This window comes from Leopardus geoffroyi, chromosome E2 (assembly GCF_018350155.1).
Source record: "Leopardus geoffroyi isolate Oge1 chromosome E2, O.geoffroyi_Oge1_pat1.0, whole genome shotgun sequence".
Taxonomy (NCBI): domain Eukaryota; kingdom Metazoa; phylum Chordata; class Mammalia; order Carnivora; family Felidae; genus Leopardus; species Leopardus geoffroyi.
The window spans coordinates 34578995-34600188 of NC_059335.1; the positions used below are offsets into that span (position 1 = coordinate 34578995).

The 21194-nt window shown below is 54.1% G+C and overlaps 1 protein-coding gene and 2 long non-coding RNA genes across 10 annotated transcripts; 1 reads left to right on the plus strand and 2 right to left on the minus strand.

Moving 5' to 3' along the window:
* Window positions 1-1610: 1610 nt before the first annotated feature.
* Window positions 1611-19652, plus strand: ADGRG5 (adhesion G protein-coupled receptor G5). 8 transcript variants are annotated; one of them, XR_006702682.1, is made up of 12 exons: window positions 1611-2044; window positions 8096-8197; window positions 8397-8475; window positions 9116-9272; window positions 9836-9952; window positions 10465-10578; window positions 12045-12197; window positions 12937-13058; window positions 13313-13572; window positions 14984-15101; window positions 17379-17657; window positions 17977-18092. XR_006702682.1 is itself a non-coding variant. In XM_045442883.1 (12 exons), exons 2-12 carry the CDS (start codon window positions 8134-8136, stop codon window positions 18734-18736), a joined length of 1563 nt encoding a protein of 520 aa, XP_045298839.1. In that variant the 5' UTR covers window positions 1855-2044; window positions 8096-8133; the 3' UTR covers window positions 18737-19652. The 8 variants fall into 8 exon arrangements, 7 of the variants coding, with proteins under 7 accessions (XP_045298838.1, XP_045298839.1, XP_045298832.1 ...); XM_045442883.1 differs by lacking the exon at window positions 17379-17657 and adding an exon at window positions 18636-19652 and having other exon boundaries at window positions 1855-2044; window positions 17977-18254; XM_045442876.1 differs by lacking the exons at window positions 1611-2044; window positions 17379-17657 and adding exons at window positions 3115-3228; window positions 18636-19652 and having other exon boundaries at window positions 17977-18254.
* LOC123579216 lies at window positions 10741-19757 on the minus strand. The gene is made up of 2 exons (XR_006702683.1): window positions 19651-19757; window positions 10741-11230 (listed from the first exon to the last, which is right to left on the minus strand). It is a non-coding gene; the product is annotated as an uncharacterized LOC123579216 (long non-coding RNA).
* LOC123579217 lies at window positions 14128-14458 on the minus strand. The gene is made up of 3 exons (XR_006702684.1): window positions 14445-14458; window positions 14235-14355; window positions 14128-14153 (listed from the first exon to the last, which is right to left on the minus strand). It is a non-coding gene; the product is annotated as an uncharacterized LOC123579217 (long non-coding RNA).
* Window positions 19758-21194: the final 1437 nt, after the last annotated feature.

Sequence of the window (21194 nt, forward strand, 5' to 3'; positions counted from 1 at the left end):
GGGCTCAGGGGAGCTGCCCCTGAGAGCCTGAGGGATGGAGAAGAGCTGGGGTCCTGCCCAGTTCGTGTGTGTCCCAGCTGGGACAGAGCGGGGAGGTGGATGCGAATGTGGCAAGCCCATCCAGAGCTGGGTGGAAGCTGGACGGGGCTGGACCACGAAGGCAATCGGGAGCCACTGCTGGCTTTTGAGCCGGGGAGTATCTTGGTGGTGATCTCCAGGGTCTGGAGTGCACGGTGAGGTAAAACCAGCACTGCTACTGAGGCAAGGCTTCGTGAAGTTGGCACAGATCCCAGGTGGGAAATAGAGGGGATTTGGCGTGAGCAGGGCCTCATCCTGAGCCCTGAGAGCAGCCTCTTGGGCTCGCAAACAGCCCGAGGAGGAAGGCTGCTGGTGTTATAGCCCTAGACAGAGGTGGCCAGGAGACCTCAGAAATGAAGCGCCTGGAGGTCATGGCCTGGGTTGTGGCCACAGAAAACCAAAGTGCGGAGAAAGGCAAGGACTTTCCCAAGTCGTCTAGCAAGAGTGTGGCCAAGGGTTCAGGACACAAGTGCACAGGTGTCTCTGCAAAGCCTTTACCCTGCAGCCTCTTGCAGTGGGGGAGGGAGTGCGGAACCTGGATGCGTGGACCTGTGCTCCCCTCAGATCTCGCTGCCCTCCAAGAGGCAGCTCTCTTCCCCCTTCCCAGAGAGGCCTGAGCTACCTGTGGGTGGCACTTGGGTTGATGCCGGAAGGGCCACGGGCTGGGGGAAAGAGGAGAGAGACCCTGTTGGGACCTGCCTGTCTCCTCCTTGCTGCAACCCCTTCTCATCCCGGGGGGAGAAAAATACTTTCCTGAGCCGGAATTTGCCCAGGGAGTCTGGCTGGACAAGAGAAAGCACCCTGCGTCCCACCAAAATACACAGATACTTCCCCTTCCCCTTAGGATCCTGCACAGGAAGTGGCTGGAATAGGACCGGCTGACCAGCCTTCCAGCCCCAAGTCTGGCCACATTTTCTGAGCGCTGTTCCGAGCAAGACCGTGCCCCAGAGGGCTCTGCATTGGGTAATTCTGGGCCAGGCTCTTGTCCTTTTCAGACCTCAGTCTCCCCCATGTGTGAAACAGGGAGCTTTGTGGAGCGCTTCTGGTGACTTCGCAGCATTTCCTTTTATAAGCCCCACACTACCCCATGAGGTGGTACTATCTCTCTCTTTTCCTTTTTAAAGTGTGTTTATTTTTGAGAGAGAGAGTGTGTGTGTGTGTGTGTGTGTGTGTGTGTGTGTGGACAAGGGGCAGAGAGAGAGGGAGAGAGAGAATCCCAAGCAGGCTCTGTGTTGTTAGCACAGAGCCCTACTCGGGGCTTGATCTCATGAGCCCAGAGATCATGACCTGAGCTGAAATCAAGAGTTGGATGTTTAACCCACCAAGCCACCCAGGCGCCCTTACGTGGTACTGTCTTATCTCCATTTTACAGAGGGGAAGCTGAGGTTCAGAGAGTTTCAGTCACTTGCCCAAAGTCCCCCAGCCAGTAAGTAAATGGCAGGCTTGGTATTTGAACCCAGGCAATCCGACCCAGCCTTTGCCTGAGGTCCCGGCCATCATCACTCTCATCGATTGTCAGTTTAGGCAGGGGTCATTCTCCCTTTTCTGCAGACGGGAAAACTGAGGCTGAAGCGGTGCAGAGCAGAGGCAGGTCTTGAAACCTTGTGGGGTGCCCCGAGGGCCAGCTCTCCCCCCTTCCCCCACTGATATCAGACATCTCCTTGAGGTACTGCCATCCCCAGGAAGTGCTGCAGGAGCTGGGGAGTGAAAGCAAGAAGTGTTCTGAGCCCAGAGACCAGAGGAAGCAAGAGGCTGCAGTGAAAGAAGAAGTGAAGTGAAGTGAGAGCGTGTTGTGTCGTGTTGTGTGGGGGCAAGGAGAGCAGAGAGAAGGGGAGGACTGAGAGCCCGTGCCGAGCACTGCGGGGAGCAGAGAGGAGGCGGCCGGCAGAGACATCCAAGTTCCCTTTTGTTCTGTGGACCAGAGCCGGGAGCCCGTGGCAACAGGACAGCAGCAACGGCTTCACAGGTCAGCCCCATCCAGCATCTCTATTCCCCACTCCCTCACCTGTCCTTATCCACCCGGTCCCCAGCAGGTGCCTGCTGGGGCCCAGGATTGGTGACATCCTGGGAGCAGCAAGCTGGGGACACACCTCATTCCCTTCACTCTCTGGGGGCAACTCCAGATCCCTGGGAATGTAGAAATCTATATTTAAAAAAGAGAGAGCAATTTAAACGAAGGAGTGTTTAGGCACTAGGTTCAAATCTTGGCTCCCTGCTGCGACCTACGGCAAGTTATTAGACTTTCCTGGATTTCAGTTTCCTCATCTGTACAGTGGGGTTAATCTGGTAGCCTGCACCTTAGATGACATTGGGAAGGGCCTGGATGGAGTTTGTACTGGGCAAACGGGAGCTGGTGCCATTCCTCTCAGAGTGACCTGGACTGGAGCCCGGGGACTCTATGTCTCAGGGAAATGGCCCCAGTGCTGGCTTAGTCACAGACTAAGTTGGGCCTTGGCGTGGCCTCCCTTTCCCCACCTGTAAAATGGAGCTAATAATGGTATTTGTCAGGGCTTTCCTGCAGAGACCACAGGTTCAGTCCTCACCCAGGCTGGGGTGAGGCCAGCCGTGGGGGCTCCAGGAGCATGGCTGGCTCAGCAGGCCTGGTGCTGCCGGGGAGAGGGCAGGCTGCGGTGGGGGGGGGGGGGGGGGGGATGCATGGTCAGCCCCAGGGAGGAAGGCAGGGGTTCCCAAGGCATATGCTCAGATGTATCCCCAGCTGGGGCTTTGGGTCAGAGCCCTAAACTTGCAGTGGGCTCATGGAAATGTCTATGTGTCTCTTTCCCTGAGAAATAGGTGTCCTTGGCTTCAGTTTACAGATGGGAAGCCCTCAAGCACAGAGAAGCAGAGTTATTGCCCCACGTCCCCGCCCAGGCACTGAATACTGAAAGTGGCTATCAAATTTGCATCTTCTAGAGGCTCTAGTCTGCACCCTGTTGTTTCCTTATCTCTCTGTTGACATAGATAGAGGCTTACTCTTCTGTAGAGCAACCCAACCATCTTTGGGAGCCTGTGGCACACAGCACTGGACTTGGAGCCTGGGGCCCTGGGTTTGAGTCCTGGCTTGACCACGGGACTGCCGTCACCTCCCAGGCAAACTCCTGTGTGGTTTCCAGTTTCCCCACAGTCAACTGGAACCGTCTTGGACCTCAGGTAGGGGGTTTCTGTTTCCCAGGGAGCTTCAGATAATGAATTGTGGGCCACGGTGAGACGGGTGACGGTGTGGGGCAATGCTGCACGGTGGCTTCTCTGAAGGGCAGGCGAGAGGGGTGTGTTAAGCAGAGGTGAGGATTGTGATTTGCCCCCTGGGAAAGGGAGTGGTAACCACAGCTATTTGAGGGGTCTGGGAGAGGTGTCACTTCTGCTTTGACCTTGATTTCTCCAGATGGTGGTGGGGTTAGGCCCCTCTTCCCTCTGTAGACACAGAGCAGGGTGGCCAAGGGCCTGGGGAGCTGGCTTTACGGTCCAGACCGTAGAGGTCAAATCTGCACCATTGTCTCGGCCTCCATTCACACAGTGAGGGGGTAGACAAGATGACCCGAGACCTGTCTGCACTGTTGGGTCCTCAGACTTCGTATCGGAAAAGTTTTAAATTGTTTCATTCAGCAGCTTCCTTTGTCCCCTCAAATGTTTTCCCTCCTGTCTTCTCTGAGGTTCAGAGAGGGCAAGTCAATTGCCCGAGGTAACACAGCCTAATAAATAACCAAGTGGCCAAATGAATAAGAACCCAGCACTCTGTGACTCCAAAGTCTCTATTCTCTTTTCAAATCAACACATATATTAATAGTGTTAAGACACATGTACGACTACCTGGAAAAAACCATCACATCCCCATCTCATACTGTACTCCGGGATTGATGCAAATGGACTGGAGGTTCCAATGTGAAAAATGAAAACTTAAAAGGACGAGGAGAAACTTAAGAGAATTCCTTTGTAATGTTGGAGCAGGGAAGGCCTTTCTAGCTAAAACTCAAAATCCAGAAGACCTAAGAGAACATGCTGCTAATTTTAATTACATAAAAATTATACATACAAAAAAAGATTCCTACCGGCAGAAGGACCATGTGTAATGTTAAAAGGCAAATGACAAACTAGGAAATATATTTGTAACTCACACAGTAGACAACGAGCTAATTTTCCTATTATGTAAAGAGTTTTGAGAAGATAAGGAAGAGTTGAACCTGATGTAAAAATGGGCAGATGTGGGGCTCCCGGGTGGCTCAGCTGGTTGGGCGTCCGACCCTGGCTCAGGTCATGATCTTGCGGTCTGTGAGTTTGAGCCCCGCTTCGGACCCTGTGCTGACAGCTGGGAGCTTGGAGCCTGCTTTGGAATCTGTGTCTCCCTCTCTCTCTGCCCCTCCCCCACTCACACTCTGTCTCTCTCTGTCTCTGTCTCTTTCTCAAACAGAAAGAAACATTTTTTTTTTTTTTTTTTTAAAAAGGGCAGATGGTGAACTTGCACACGTGGGAAATGACATCAGAACAGCTGCACTTTGGAAAGAACCAAAGACTGGAATCAACACAACTAGCTGTTCACAGGGCACCCACTGAAGAAGTTAGGGTTTATCCCTCCAATGTTAGACTGTGAAGTTGTAATAGTAAAAAATGGAAGCTCTAGGAACTGTTACAGAAAGCTCTCCAAGATATATTTTCTTTTTTTTTTTTTTTTTTAATTTTTTTTTTTCAACGTTTATTTATTTTTGGGACAGAGAGAGACAGAGCATGAACGGGGGAGGGGCAGAGAGAGAGGGAGACACAGAATCGGAAACAGGCTCCAGGCTCTGAGCCATCAGCCCAGAGCCTGACGCGGGGCTCGAACTCACGGACCGCGAGATCGTGACCTGGCTGAAGTCGGACGCTTAACCGACTGCGCCACCCAGGTGCCCCACTCCAAGATATATTTTCAAGAGAAAAATGCAGAGTGCAGAACAGGAAAAAGTGTGCTTTTTTTTTAAATAAAATGAGGAGAATCATATATATGTGCTTATATGTATTTTTTTTTAAGTTTATTTACTTCTTTTGAGAGAGAGCAGGGGAGCAGCAGAGAGGGAGAGAGAGAGAGAGAGAGAGAGAGAGAGAGAGAGAGAGAGAGAGAGAATCCCAAGTGGGCCCCACGCCGTCAGCACAGAGCCCGACACGGGACTTGATCTGTGAGATCATGACCTGAGCCAAAAACAGGAGATGGACACTTAACTGACTGAGCCACCCAAGTGCCCCATGTGTGCTTATCTATATATGAAACTTGGGAAAGTCCACAAAACACTAATGATAATAGTTACCTGGGGGTGACGAACGAGGAACCCAGTGGTTGGGTGACACGGGCAGCAGGGATGCTTTGATTTTATGTGCTTGTGTGCTTATTTATTGTTTATATTTGAAAGATGTAAATTCCAAAAGCAAAGAGCAAATAAAGATCGAGAAATATATAACTATAACGCAGGGTAACTTCAGAAAATACAGGCAATCAAAACTAGTACCCAGAAGTGACCCCTGCATCTTCCACATTTTGCATATATGAAAAAATATGGCTTTTACAAGGATTGGATTACACTGCTTTGCAACATGGTTTTCGTTTTACATAAGCAATATGTCACCATTATTTTTTCCATAATACTAGTCATTTGGAGCATTAAAAAAAACTCTTAAGTTGGAGCACCTGGGTGGCTCAGTCGGTTGGGCGTCCGACTTCAGCTCAGGTCATGATCTCACACTCCATGAGTTTGAGCCCCGCGTCGGGCTCTGTGCTGACAGCTCTGAGCCTGGAGCCTGCTTCAGATTCTGTCTCCCTCTCGCTCTCTGCCCCTTCCCCACTCATGCTCTGTCTCTCTGTCTCTCAAGAATGAATAAACGTTAAAAAAAATTAAAAAATAAATAAAAAATAAAAAAACTCTAAGCATTAAAAACTTTCTTTTCTGTTTTGAAGATAACACATGTTCGTTGCAGAAAATGTGAACTATACAGAAAACATAAAAAAGAGAGTAATCCTCCTTCCCATAACATTATTAGCATTTTGGTGACGATTCTTCCAGATACCCTCCTAGGCTTAAGCATGTATATTTGCACACATTTCCATACATGTGATTATATTGTGAGTGTTATGTTCAACTTGCTCTTTTCAATGCGTAATAATATACTGTGTTCCTCTTTTATGTTACTATTGACATCATAACTTTCGATAGTGACGTGGCGATCCAGTGTACTGTATTTTTGAACTTCTACTTTTGAAAAAATGACAAATTCATAGGAGGCTGCAAAAAAATAGTACAGAAAGATTTTGTGTATGCTTCACCCAATTAATCTGTATAATCTCCTCCTTCTCCTCCTTTTATTTGTTGAAGCCTTCCTCCTGGAAACTTCTTTTCTCCTGCTCCCTTCTGGACAGGATATACCCGGTCCTGTTGTCCAACCTACAACCGGGGGAATAGCTTTGTCTCTTCTCCGCTAGGGTTTCCTGTGTCCTGTGTTGTCTTTCACAAGTTACTCCCTCATTCTGTTGGAGCACGTCCTCCAGCAGCTTTCTGAAAGAGGGTGTATGTTTTAAAATACCTAGTGATCCTCGGTTGACCACTCACCTTTAAGAGTGCAGCACTAAAGCCTTATTGCTTGTCAGGGCTGATAACTGGGAAAGCTCCAACCTGAGTTCGGTCCTGGCCATATCACTGAGGAACATGAAAACCTCAGTAGCTATAGGATACTTTTCTTGGAATGGCCAGTTCTTCAGCAAAGAGTTTTCTCCTGGCTTAGAGCATCGTCACCTGGCTGCTGCAGGCTTCTGGAAGCTGAGTGGAGGAAGTGGTGAGGAAGCGATACGGCTTAATTTTTCTATACCTGAATGGCATCCCATCCTTGCCCTCAGGTCCTCTGGCATGCACTGTTTCCCGGGAATGAACTTTATGTTGGAATGCGGTTGAGGGTGGTAGGGTGGTGACAACAGTCCTGGGCACCCCGGGTGACAGAGGAGATCTGGGGCCCCAGCTGGTCATTTAAAAGACTCACCACCATCAATCCCCCATTTTTTTTGCCTTCACCCTTCTTTTAGAGGTTCTCGATGCCTCTGGTTCTCAAGTGCTCCCAGGGCTCTAAACCTTCTCCCTGTCCCCTCCCCTTCTCCCCTCCCTCACTCCACACCTCTCCCCCCTGCAGACACTGGGGCTCAACTCTTTACGGTTGGCTAAACTGATTACCAGGTGGTCACCTGCTTGGAACCTCCAAAGTTTTGCTAACATTTCTCACCTGCTGTTGACTTCTTTCCTCTTCTGTCTTTGTGGCTTTGCGCCCGTTTATCCACTCACTCTCATTTTAGTGGAGTTTCGGGGGGTTGACATAGATTTGCTATAGTTAAGCAGACGTTTATTGGTTTATTTTAAAACCACAGAAAATGAAGGCTGAGAGGGACAGACCCCTGCCCAAAGTCACACAGTGAATTAATGACACAGCTCAACAGGGTTACCTGTGGCTTGCTCCCAAGCAACTTCCCCCTGGGTGAAGTCAGCGCCCTGGAGAAGCCCCCAGACAGACCATTGTTTTGGGAGGGAGAGTGACTCAGGCAAAGCTGGTAATGGTGGGCATTTCTGAACAAACAATCTGGGATTCTTGGAGTCGCAGAGACCAGGCTCAGGGAGCCTAAAGCAGAGCAAGCCCACTTGCTCTCTGAGCCTCAGTTTCCTCATTTGTGAAATGCAGGAGTAACGAGGATTAATTAAAATGCTACATGTCCTGGGGTGCCTGGGTGGCTAGCCGATTAAGCATCGGCCTTCGGCTTAGGTTGTAATCGCATGGTTCTCAAGTTCAAGCCCCACATCAGGCTCTCTGCTGTTAGCATCGAGCCCGCTTTGGACCCTCTGTTCCCCTCTCTCTCTGCCCCTCCCTTGCTTGTGCTCTTTCACTCTCTCTCAAAAATACATAAACATTTAAAAAATATATATAAAATGCTAGATGTCCTACCTTTGGGACATGCCGGACACCTAGAAGTTAGAGCTCACTCTTTTCCCATGGTGACAATGGCATGCATCTTTTCCAGGTTGGAAACTAGTTTTTGGAAGAGACTGGGAACAGAACATGGATGACCATAGGGTCTTTTTCCTCTGCCTGTGCCTCATGATTGCTCACAGTGATACAGTGGGTAAGGGGGTGCTGCTGAACTGGGGGGCAATCTGAGCCCGGGCCCGTGGCTGTGATGTGAAAGGGGGACGACCCAAACCAAGGGAACTTGAAAGAGGGCACTGAGGTCTCCCGGGGCAGCAGCAAGGCTGAGGCTGTAGCAGAAGGGCCCAGAGGCTGTGGGGACAGAGGCTGATGTGGAGGCGTGACCTGCCCCGCAGAGGTGTCCCAAGAACCCCTGAGCTGGATGGAGAACCTGGAGACGATGTCCAGGAACCGCAATGTGACTTCGCTTCGTGGGTGAGTTGGGTGGCCCTCCCCGCCCTCCTTGAGTCAGCTGTGCCTCCCACCCCCAGCTTGTGCCTTGAGTCAGTGGTCCAGGGTTGTCCGGTGTAGACCATTAATCCATTTATTCGACATTCAGTTCTTGAGTACCTACTGTGTGCCCAGCATGAGGCTTGGAAGATGCAGGTTAACCATGTCCCTGCCCTTATCAAGTTTGCTGTCTGGTTTAGGGCCTTTAACTATGGATGCCATGAAATCAGGTGCAGAATCGTGGGTCTCTGCATTTTCCTGGGAAGGAGTTGCAAAGCTGGACCGAGCTCTCGAATGGTCTCGCAGCTCTGGGTGAGGGGCTGGTGCTGATGACTGGCCAGGGGGAGCACAGGGACTATGTGGCATTTCACTCAGTCAGCAGAAAAAATCCAGAAAAATCTTCCTGAAGGAGGTGTCCAAAGACCTGGACCTGAACAAGAGGTAATCAGGAGATGTGGATGAGTGGGGTGGAGAGGTAAGAGTGTGCCAGGGACACTGTGTGTGCAAAGGTCCGGAGGTAGGGGTAGCAGATGTGGGCTGGGGGAGGCCCTGCCCTTATTGGCTGTCTGGGGCCCCTCTTGCCCCCACGCCCACTCCAGACCCTGGCCAGCTCTCTCACCCTCAGGCTTATCCGGGGCCTGGAGTGCAGCCTGTTGAACACCAGCTTCGAGGGCAAGAACCTTACCTTGCAGACGCACAGCATCCAGACACTGGCCTTCAAGCTGGGCTGTGACTTCACTGGCCTCGCACTGAGCAGTGCGACTCTGGAGCGGGTCCCCCAGGTCAGAGGGGGCCAGGAGATGGAGGGCAGCCAGGGTCTCGACCCTAGAAATGCTCCAGGGGCTTCAGGTCTGGACTTTCCCCCAACTAATCTGGTCTGCCCTAATAGCTGTGAGTTGCCTCTTCTGTGAAATGGGGCTGACATTCCTCACGTGAATGGTGGGAAGAGAGGGTGCTCTGTGGCCCCTCAAGGGCGATGCCCTCTTCCTGCTTCTGCAGGTCCCCGAGGGGAGGCGGCAGTGGGAGAGGCCAGGGAAGCCAGGGTCCTTGGAAGACTCTGGTGTGATTCCTGCTGACCGTCTGGGCGCTGAGGGCTGACGAGCTCCATCCCCAGGGGCCCCAGTTGGGTGGGGTAAATCGAGGCAGGGGCAGCCTGGAGGAAGGGCCTGGGATCTCAGGAAGTTGGGGAGGAAGTACAGCCTGGGAGGAGAGGGCTCTGCAGGTGGAGGCTCCTAGGGATGAAATGCCCCAGGGAAAGAACAGGATGGGAAGGCTACACAAGGAGTGGGGAGCAGTGGAAGCGTTGGGGCCGGGTGTGGCTTAGCCCGTCCATGGCTGCCCGTAGGCCTCGGTGCCGCACGCCATGCAGTTCCCGGCAGAGCTGACCCAGAATGCCTGCAGGACCCGCCCCAGGGAGCTGCGCCTCATCTGCATTTACTTCTTCACTGACTACTTTTTCCAGGTCAGTGCCACACAGGGGCCAAGCAGGGTAGGTGCCGGCCCCTTCCTGCGGGCGCTGCAGGCATCCGTACCATTGCCTGGCCTCTGCACGGGGACCAGCACCAGGTGGGACCAGCCCATTGTGCAACCTGAGCCAGCTGCTGTCCTTTCCGGGCCTTGGTTTTAGGAGAATGGTGTTGGGGGTGCAATTATAAGAAATCTACCATGGATGTGTCTGTCCCTGGATGGGAGACAGACAAAGGTGTTTTTAACTTTGGCTTTGAAAGCGAGCGAGGACAGATGGAGGCTGGAAGGCACTGAATCCATGGCGGAGAGGTGGGGGGTGAGTGCTGAAGGGACAGCTTTCCAGGTGGAGGGGACAGCATACACAAAGGCTAGGAGGCTGGCCCACATGTGAAGGCACACTGCTGTTCTCACCCGGGGGAAGGGGCTGGTGAAGGGGGGGCTCTCGGACCTCAGCCGGGGTCTCCATGCATCCATCCTCTCCAGTCAGCCCTTCTGCTGTCCTTCCAGAGTATCAACTCATCTTTGCTCAATAACTATGTCCTGGGAGCCCAGCTGAGTCACGGACACGTGAACAACCTCAGTGAGCCGATCAACATCAGCTTCTGGCACAACCGAAGCCTGGTACTGTTGGGGGTGCCCCCATTTCCACCTCACCCCTGCCCCTTGTGGCTCCTGTTGAACTCTGGCTCAATTAAACCCACACCCGTGGAAGCATTTTGAAAACAGACCGTTTCAAATCGATCACAGTTTGAAAATTCCTGTCAAAGGAATCAGAGAGAGAAGTTTTGCTTAATTTTTTTTACTTACCACATTAGGCAGGATTCTTGGAGTGGCAAGTGATACAAAGCCAAGTCAAGCCAGCTTAAACACAGAAAGGATGGGCTCATGCAGATGAAATGTCCAGGGCTGTCCAGCTTCAGGCCTGGCTGGATCCAGGGGCTGATGCAATGCCATTCTGGCTCAGCCTCTTTCCATCTCTCAGCAATGGTTTCCTATCTTGGATCTCTGCTCCGGTAAGATGGCAGCAAAAGTGCTGGACTTCCATCCCCTCTTCCCAGGAGGCTCTTCCTCATCGGTGCAAACGAGGGTTCCAAAATGGAGTCCTTAGGGTCCAGCTGGGTCATGTGTCCATCCCTGCACCATCACTGCACACAGGTGGATGGAACGTGTGGATTGGCCAGGCCTGGGTCACACGGCTTGGGGACTGGGCTGGATTCATCTGATCTGCCATGGGGGCAGGTATGGGTCTTCAAGGGAAGCTCAGAAGCTGGTCCTGGAGTGAGGGAGAAGGGCTGCTGGGTGAGCACAAGCCCTGGTGTCTCTGCTCTCCTGGCCCTGGCATTCCGGAAAAGCCCAGAGACTCTACATTCTGCCCTGACTTTCCATCAGCTTCATGCGACTGCTCTGCACTCTCATTTTCTCCATCATCCTTCCCTTACTTTCCTCTGAACCTTTGCTCCCGCAGTTCCCTTTATCTGGATTGCCCTCGTTCCACTTCTGCTGAGATCTGATGTGTCCTCAAAGACCTCAGTGCCCCAATCGTCCCTTCCCTCCTTGGGACTCCCCTACCCCTTGCTCAGTGGTTTTCCATGGGACTTTCTGTGTCGTTCCTCCCACCCCACCACCCCCATGGCTCAGCATCAGGGTTGTCTGTGGATGAGTCTCTTTCCCGCCCTGGGCAGTGCACCTGCAATATCGTTGTTCCCCATGAGGAGGAGGGGAAAGGGCACAGTTGATTGTAGAGCACCTACTGTCCAGCCAGAGCTGGTCACTCAAGATTCCTCATTGCCCATAATTTAATACCCTCTTTGAGAAATTGTGTATAGAGGATCCCATTTTACAGATGAGTAAACTGAGGCACAGAGAAGCTTGGCAACTTGCCCAGGTTACTCTGAGAGTCCATAGTGGAGGTGAGTCTAGAATCTGGGTCCGTCTGGCCAAAGCCCAGCCAGTGCCTTGTAAGAAGTTGACAAGGGTGCAGTTGAATCAGCTTTGGCCCCCACAATTTCCAGACTCTGATCCACGGCCCTCCCCCATACCCCTTACCCCGTACCTCCTCCATACCCAACTCCACCATCTCCCCTTAGGAAGGCTACGCAGCGACCTGTGTCTTTTGGAAGGAAGGAGCCAGCAAGGATCACTGGGGGGTCTGGAGCCCCGAGGGCTGTCGCACAGAGCAGCCGTCACCTTCCCAGGTGCTCTGCCGCTGCAACCACCTCAGCTACTTTGCTGTTCTCATGGTATGTGTGCATCCAGTCTGGGTGATGGGAGTCAAAGCTGTAAAGGACCCCATGTCTAGGCAAGAGGAGCAGGGCATAGGCAGGTGCAAGGGACAGACAATCCAACTCAAATGGGCTTAAGGAGAAAAAAAGAGAAACGTATGAACTCCTGTGGCTGAAGAGGCTATGTTGGGCTTCAGACATGGCTTGATCAAGATGTTCAAGATCACCAAGACAAGGCTCTATATCTCTCACCTGTGTTTGCTTTGTACTGGCCTGGGCTTCAGACGGAATTTCCCTTCAGGATAATTATACGGCTGCTAGCAGATCCTGGCTCGTGTCCTACTAGCTTTTAGGCCAGTAGGCTCTAACTGGCTCTTTCCCAATTCTGCCAGCTAGTTTGGGGATTGAGTCCCACTGGCCTGGAGTGTGTCACATTCCCATCCCTCAATCAATCACTCTGGGCAGGAGGAGGGAAGGCTCTGATAAGTCAGGCCTGGTGCACTGTCCACGCACAGTGTCCATATATGTCTATGTGCATAGACAGCAAGGCAGGGGAGGTTCTCATAGAGAGAGGGGAGATGGGAGTTGAGGGGGGCAAAGGCCACCGTATCTGCCAGAGCTTTTTCTTTCAAGTCAGGACCATGGTAGGCTTTGTGGTGGGGCAGGGGAGCTTGGAGCTGAGATCTTAGCAGGTCCCTGTGAGTGCGGGGAGGGCATTCCCATGCTTCTGTCCTCCATCCCCCCTTCCTTCTTGCAGCAACTCTCCCCGGCCCCGATCCCCGCAGAGCTGCTGGCGCCTCTTACGTACATCTCCCTGGTGGGCTGCAGCATCTCCGTCGTGGCCTCGCTTCTCACTATCCTGCTGCACTTCCAAGCCAGGTATTCCCCTGCCCCCGTGCCAGGACCGCCCACCCGCTGCTGCTCAGCACCCCTCCTTATCCAACTGATCCCCCAGAGTGGGGTGGACTTCTCCAGGGGATGGGGGCAGGAGGCCAGCCTTGCTGTGTGGCTGCCGTTGGATCCCCGCGACCTCTCAACCTCAGTGTTCCCATCATTGTGTGTCCGTGAGCCCAGGGGGTGGCACTGCCTGGGTGACGTCCCCAGGCCACGGAAGGGCATGCTCCCACCCGCAGGAAGCAGGGTGACTCCACAACACACATCCACATGAACCTGCATGCGTCTGTGCTGCTCCTGAACGTCGCCTTCCTGCTGAGTCCTGTGCTGGCCAGGGCCGGGCCAGCATGCACAGCACTGGCGGCCATCCTGCACTTGGCGCTGCTCAGCTGCCTCACCTGGATGGCCATCGAAGGCTTCAACCTCTACCTCCTCCTCGTGCGCGTCTACAACATCTACATCCGCCGATATATGCTCAAGCTGTGTGCAGTGGGTTGGGGTAAGCAGAGCCTCCCTCCCCTCTTGCTTCCTGAGGGTTCCAGCCACACAGGCAGTCTACCCTCTCCTGCCCTTCTCTTTCTCCTCTTCCTCATCATAGCGACCATGAGCACTGATCATCATCCCTGCCAACGCTCACCACTACTTTCTACACTGCTATTCCTATCGTCGGTTCTACTTCCAAACCTCCATGGTGACCTCCACCGCAACACCTCCATCCCCTCCACCTCCAACACCTCCATCCCCTCCACACCTCCATCCCCTCCACCCCCAACACTGCCATTCCCCCCACCTCCAACACCTCCACCACCTCCATTCCCCCCCAACACCTCTATCCCCTCCACCCCTAACACCGCCATTCCCTCCACCCCCAACACTTCCATCACCTCTACCCCCAACACCTCCATCCCCTCCACCCCATACACTTCCATCACCTCCACACCTCCATCCCCTCCACCTCCAACACCACCATCCCCTCCACCTCCAACACCTCCATCACCTCCACCCCCAATACTGCCATTCCCCCCACCTCCAACACCTCCAACACCTCTATCCCCTCCACACCTCCAACATCCCCAACACCTCCATCCCCTCCACAGCTCCATCCCCTCCACCCCAACACTTCCATCCCCTCCACCTCCAATGCCTCTATCACCTCCACACCTCCATCTCCTCCACCACCAACACCTCCATCCCCTCCACCTCCACACCTCCATCACCTCCACACCTCCAACATCTCCAACACCTCCATTTCCCCACCCCAACACCTCCATCACCTACACACCTCCATTCCCCCCACCCCCACATCACCTCCACACCTCCAACACCTCTAACAGTTCCATCCCCCCCACCTCCATCACCTCCACACCTTACCTCCAACACCTCCACCATCACCTCCACCTCTAACACCACCATCACTTCTGCCGTCATCTCCACCATGTCTGCCTCTAACACCACCAACTCCACCACTAGCACTTCCATCACCACCTCTGACTCTACCATCATCTCCACCGCCACCTCCACCATCCTACCATCCTCATCCTCGTCTTCACCACTATCTCTGGCATCACCATCATTGGCACCTCTATCACCATCCTAGCCCTTCCTTAGCATCTCTGTTTCCTCACAAGCTCTCCCAACCCTCTGGCCCATTAGCTCGATCTCCCCACTGCTACTGCCATTACCATCCCACCCTAGAGTCCTCACTAACATCATCTTGGAGAGCTGTCTCCTCTCACACCTCCAGGTTACGTGCTTTGAAGCTGGACAATATGGTAGGGGCTGGGGGCTCGGAACAGTCCCTTTCCCTCCCCACTTGCTCAGTGGGATTCTGTTTTAGCAGCCCCAGGGACCCGTGACAAACCTTTCTCTGGGGTCACCTGACAGATGCTGAGAACTCTCTCATCCCTCAGGGGTCCCAGCCCTCCTGGTGCTGCTCCTTCTTGTTGACCAGAATTCGGTGTATGGACCTCACACAATCCCACTCTTCGACAGCCGGGGAAATGGCACGGGTTTCCAGAACAATTCCATGTGAGTACCTTCAGGGCTGTGGCAGGCTCTCTGGCTCTGGTGGAAGGACCCAGGGGCTCTGAACAGGGTGTGCTGTAGGCAGGACACTGGCTGTGGGGCAAGCAGGGGACCAGGACTCAGAGAGGGGGTGGTTTCCAGGGGCCTTTGCCACACCTTCTGCTGGATCCCTGAAGCCTCCTGCAGAGGCAGGCTCTCGTCCTAGGCCAGCTAACCCTAGGGAGCCCTGGCATGAACTCTGGTGCTTGCTCATGGGCCTCCCAAGCGCGGGTAGAAGGCCCTCCACCTCCTGGCAGCACAGAGGTCGGCCCAGCGCCCCCTCCCGCTCTCAGACCTCACTGGGGGAGCTCAGCCTGCACCTGACTCTGCTGTCCTTTCCCACCACCTTGCTGTGCTCACTCAGCCTCCTGCACCTCCCGATCTGTGCCTGGCATAGCACTGCCAGCACACAGACCCTCCTGGTCAGAGAGAGTGCTGCAAGGGCTGGGACATCCCAAGGACAGGGCTCACGTGTGTGTGTGTGTGTGTGTGTGTGTGTGTGTGTGTTGGGGGGCCTGGGGGTCTGGGGGCCAGACTCTGTTGCTTCTTCCTGTGCTCTCGGACATTAACCTTTCTCTTGTTATGAAGTTTCTAACAGCCAATGTAGGGAGAATAGCTTAATAACCTCCCGTGGACCTAGCTCCAGTATTCGGCTGTCCATCCTGCTTTCTTTCCTGGCTGACACAAGCTCAGGACTGCTGAGGGCCAACTCTGTGGCAGACCTCATGAATTATCCTGTTTAAACCTTGCAGCAAGGAGTGGGTCCTGTTGTCAGCCTCTGTTTACTGTTAGGGAAACTGAGACACAGACAGCTGATGAACCCTGCCCAAGGAAACCCAGATGGTCAATGGCAGAGCTGGGACTTGGCCACAGGCAGGATGGCTCCAGAGCTCGGCCCCCCAGCCTCCAGGAAGTGAGAACTCTGGGCACCAAGTGGAAGCAGAGTGGGGTTCATTCCTCACGGCAAGGGTCAGGCTGCTTTGTCAGAGGAGGTGTGACTTGGGGCTCCTTAACCATGTAGTTTTTTAAAAAAATGTTTGTTTTTTTTTTTTAATTTTTTTTTCAAAGTTTATTTATTTTTAGGACAGAGAGAGACAGAGCATGAACGGGGGAGGGGCAGAGAGAGAGGGAGACACAGAATCGGAAACAGGCTCCAGGCTCTGAGCCATCAGCCCAGAGCCCGACACGGGGCTCGAACTCACGGACCGCGAGATCGTGACCTGGCTGAAGTCGGACGCTTAACCGACTGCGCCACCCAGGCGCCCCTAAAAAAATGTTTTAAGAATTTTTATTTATTTTGAGACAGAGAGAGAGATAGAGAGAGAGAGAGAGAGAGAGAGAGAGAGAGCATGAGTGGGGGAGGGGCAGAGAGAGAGGAAGACACAGAATCTGAAGCATGCTCCAGGCTCTGAGCTGTCAGCACAGAGCCTGATGCAGGGATCGAACTCATGAACCACAAGATCATGACCTGAGCCAAAGTCAGACGCCTAACTGACTGAACCACCCAGGTGCCCCTCACCATGAGTTTTAATATAATATGTGCTGTGTCCCCTGCAGTGGGGACAGGAAGGACATTATTGCTGGGCTGTCAGAGCACTCCCCACTCTAAGGACCAGCTTCTCCCAAAGCTTCTCCCTTCCTTCTCCTTTCCCTCTCATCTGGCTTCATGACTTTTATTCTCCTGCATTTAAAAGACCCTTCCTATGTAGATATGTGTTCCTGAACACAAAAAGCAATAACAAAAAACCACCCTTGAACGTACTCCAGTGCCCGCTGATGGGACACTGGTTAGTAAATTGCCATAGAGCCACCCCTGCTAGATTGTCACACTGTGGTGAAAAGGAATGATCCATGACCACACTCAGTCCCTTGGATAAATCCCCAAGATCACATTCAAGAATGGTGGCTGCCGCAGCAGGGGCTCGAGCAGGCGACTGTGACAGGGACACAGGCATTGAGCCTGGGACTTCAAATCCCACCTTTGCCTCTTACTAGCGCATGTTCCTAAGCCAGAGCCTCAGTTTCCTCATCAGCAGGATGGGGATGGTGATGCACCTGCCTCATGGGGTCATCATGAGAACTGAACGGGCTAATCCACGGAAAGCATGGGACACGGTGTCTGAGTGGGTAAAAGGTACCACCTGTCTTGCAGGTGTCCTGGGGAAGCAAAGGGCATGAAGCCCTCAGGGAGGGTCTAGGAGCAGGGCTGGGGCCACTGCCAGGCCTCTGCTCTTTCCTCAGTCCTCGGTGGCAGCTTCCTGCTGTTTCTTCTCTGCTCCTCGGTCCACACGTCACCGTGAGTGCCCCTCCACCAGGCTGCCCCGACTTGCAACAGCTTGTTTGCTGCTCAGAGCCCAGCATGTCGGCCCAGTCTAGGTGGGGAGGGGTCCACTGCACAGAGATGCTGATTGGATGGTGATGACTGTGTGGCGGGTGGGAAGAGGAAAGAGGGCCCCCGGGCCAATGATCTGACAGTATCGTACAAGTTGGCAGTTTGGCTGGCCGTGGAAGGGGAGAGAGGTAAGACGTAGAAAGGAGAGGAAGAGTTTTCAGGTGGGTTAAGGCATGGAGGCATGAGAGAGCCCTGTGTGGCTGGAAAGGAGAGCTTGGGGGGCTTGAGGCAGGAGGCTGAGGTGGCAGGTGGGGCCTAATGTGGTGGCCTGGCTGGAAAGCTGGGCCCAGCACTTCACCACACGTGTGGTCGGAAAAGAAACAACGGGTCTGGGCCAGGAGACAGGCCCAGGTTCGGGAGCCCATCCAGAGGCCCAGAGACCAGGATCTCCTCCCCACCCTGGCCTTGGGAGCCACACCGACCCTGAACTTCACCCCTCCTCTACAGATGCTGGGTGCGGAGCCCCTGGGTGCACAAGATCTTGGTCATGGGCTATGGTGGCCTCACATCCCTTTTCAACCTGGTGGTGCTGGCTTGGGCGCTGCGGGCCGTGCGCAGGCTGCGGACGCAGGAGAAGGGGCCGGGCACCCGGGCCTGCCGAGATAGCGTCACCGTGCTGGGCCTCACCATGCTGCTGGGCACCACCTGGGCCTTGGCTTTCTTCTCCTTTGGTGTCTTCCTGCTGCCCCAGCTCTTCCTCTTCACCATCTTCAACTCGCTGTACGGTAGGGCCCGCGGGAGGCGTGGAAGAAGCCCCAAGGGGAGTGCACAGCGGCAGGTGGATGTTTAGCCCGAAGGGCTTCAGGCCAAGGGGGCAAGTCAGGGGCCGAAATCCAGCTCCCCTGCCAAGCTGGTTGGGGGCTCCTTCTGCCCATGGGAAGGAGCATGTCCTTCTAATTGGCACAAAGGCACCTTCTGGCCTTGTGGTGGCTGGTCCTCCAGCTTCTACGCTCTGCCCCTTCTGGCTTCCAACAGTAAGGGGCTCTAAGAATGACTCCTGGGCCTCAAGGAAGCTCAGCTCACCCCCAGCGAGGAGATCCCGGGATTCGGGGTGGGGTGCCACGTTGCTCCTGCCAGTGTCCCCCTGAGCAGTCTTTTGCTTGCAGGTTTCTTCCTCTTCCTGTGGTTCTGCTCCCAGAGGTGCCGCTCAGAGGCAGAAGTGGAGGCAGAGATGGAGGCGTTCAGCTCCTCCCAGACAATGCCGTAGTCTGGGCCCGCTGGCCCAGAACCCGTAGCCTCTCTGGCTGCCTGCAGCCCGAGACTCTGGCTCCCACCAGAGAAGGTGGCAGGCCAGCTGCTGGACACCAGAAGCCCCTGTGCCCTCCAGGGAGGCTTCCCTACCTCCATGGCTTCCCCGGGCCCAGAGGGCAGGGCATTCTGCCCCGGGACAGGTGCAACCCCGCTGGGGGTCAGCAAACTTTACTGGGGTGCCTGGGCCCAGGGTACCTGGTCAGGCCCATGGGCAGAGCACTGGCTTGGGAGTCAGGAGGCCATATTTCAAGGCTTGGCTCCGAGTCTTACTGTATGACCTTGGGCCTGTCATCTCCCTGACCCTGGTTTCCACATCTGTGACATGGGGCAGATGGCTTCGGTCCTGCCTAGCCCAAGAGCTTTGTGAAGACTGAGTAAAACCAGGGAAGAAGGTCTTAGTGGGCCCCATTACTTCCAACTGCCTGCTGGGGTCTCTGCCAATCTGCCCTGGATATTTCCTGCTGGGCCTTGCCACCTTCCTTCCTTCCTTCTTGGCCCAGGGTCCCCAGCCCAGAGCTGAGTCTCACCCAGTGTCTGAGACCTCACCAGCTTATGCCTGAGGCTGCTTTTCCTTCAGTCCCCCCAAATTATGATGACCCACAACTCCAGGCCTGTTCTTAAAGATCAGGAAGTCCAGTCCTTCCCAGAAGCTCCTCCTCCAGTGCTCCCAAGACCCCTATAGGCCATGTAGAGCAGAAGCTGGCGATAGGGCTTCCTGGGGATAGGAGGGCAGAGCCTCTTTCCCCTCCACCTGAGCCAGCTGGGCCTGTGACCTGGGTATTTGATGATCGGTTAGGATCGAATTTCCCCTGGTAGGCGTGAGGGTATGGATTCTAAACCCAAGCTAAGGCCACAGTCGTAGAGACCGACCTTGACCTATCCGTCAGACCAAGAGGGAGAGGGCTCACGAAGCCAGCTGCATTCCCAGGATGCACACCAGAGGGCGCTGTTGGCCTGTGCTCAGAGGCCGTTGGCTCCAAAATCCATCTGGAAATGTCACCTGTCTGTGGACTTGACACACGAGCTGCAGAGGTCCTGCTTACAGAACTGCTCCTGCTGAGGGACCAAAGAAAGAGTTCTCACACCGTTTACATGGCCATTTCTCTCTTTTCCCAATGCAGCTGCCGGTTCTGGCTCTTCTGGGCATATCCGGCGCTAAAGCCATGGGCTGGGGTAGGCTCTCAGGGCGCCGCCCCAGGCCGTCAGACAGGTAATAATGGCTGTGGAGGGCGCGGTGAGGGAACTGGAGCTGGATCCCTTTTCTCCCGGGGGGATCTTCTGCCCTCTGCTCATTTCTTGATGCAAACAGCCCTTCTCTGGGTGGTGAGTACTGTGGTCTCTAGAGCCAGACTGCCTGGGCTCAGATGGCTCTGCCACTTGCCAGCTATGTGACAAGCCACTCAAGTTCTCTCTGCCTCAGTTTTCTAATCTGTAAAATAGAGGTAGTAGTAGGGGTGCCTATTTTGAAGATGAAAAAAAAACCCATATAAAGAGGCTTAGCGCGTAGTAAGTGCTCAATAAACGGTTATCATTCTTATCATTAGTGTTTTTGCTATTATTAACAGAGTCAACTGAGAGGGCACGCCATCACTAGGCACAACCTGCTGTCCCTCAGCTTCATCACCTCCTCCCCCACTTTCCCTAGAGTGGCCTCTGCTCCGACTTCAGAGTGGCCCCCCACCTCTATCAGGGTGATGTGGGTCCCCATCCAAGTCCCCTGCCTGGGTTTGGCCCAGTCCTGAGTGGTACCAGGCTCCTTAGGCCTGGGGGAGGGGGGGTCTCATACTAATGAGGGTGCTGAGGGATCAGGGCAGGTTCCCACTCCTGGTCTCAGACAGCTCCCGGTCTGTAGCCCAGTGAACAAGGGCCTTGCCTGTGACTTGGCCCACCCCACTAGTTCAGGCCCCACCTCTAGACCCTACCAAGCCCAGGGCTATATCCCAAGGGAGGATGTGGCCACAGTGACAAGGGGTTGTTCTGGTCGTTTCAGAAAACAGGCCCAGGCATGTGGCCCTGAGCACCATGGGGATCAGTTCCCAGAAATGCCCCTCCCGGGTGTGGGGGCAGGGATGAAGGAGACCTGCTGGACCTCCCTGCCCTCCCCTCACTCCGAGCAGGGTCCTGGCCTGGCCCAGCCTGGGGACTGGGCTCAGATGTCCGGGGGCTTGCAGGCCAGTGGGGAGATGGACCGGGTAGGATGACAAATGGATGCCGTGGGGCCGCAAACTAGAGGTGTCTGTGTTGTTTAGATGCTGCCGCATCAGGAAGGCACAGTGTGTGCGTGACGGGGTGGGGTTTGAAAGCAGGGTTGCCAGATAAAATACAGAATGCCCAATTTGAGAGACATATACTAAAAAATTATTCACTGTTTATCTGAAAGTCAAGTTTAGCTGCGAATCCTGTAACTGTCTGTC

Bases quoted from the DNA above. Each gene is read 5' to 3' on its own strand.
- ADGRG5 (XM_045442883.1), top strand. From the start codon at position 8,134: ATGGATGACCATAGGGTCTTTTTCCTCTGCCTGTGCCTCATGATTGCT. The intron at 8,476-9,115 runs GTGAGTTGGGTG...TCTCACCCTCAG, and splicing joins AATGTGACTTCGCTTCGTGG to GCTTATCCGGGGCCTGGAGT. The intron at 18,255-18,635 runs GTAGGGCCCGCG...TTTTGCTTGCAG, and splicing joins CATCTTCAACTCGCTGTACG to GTTTCTTCCTCTTCCTGTGG.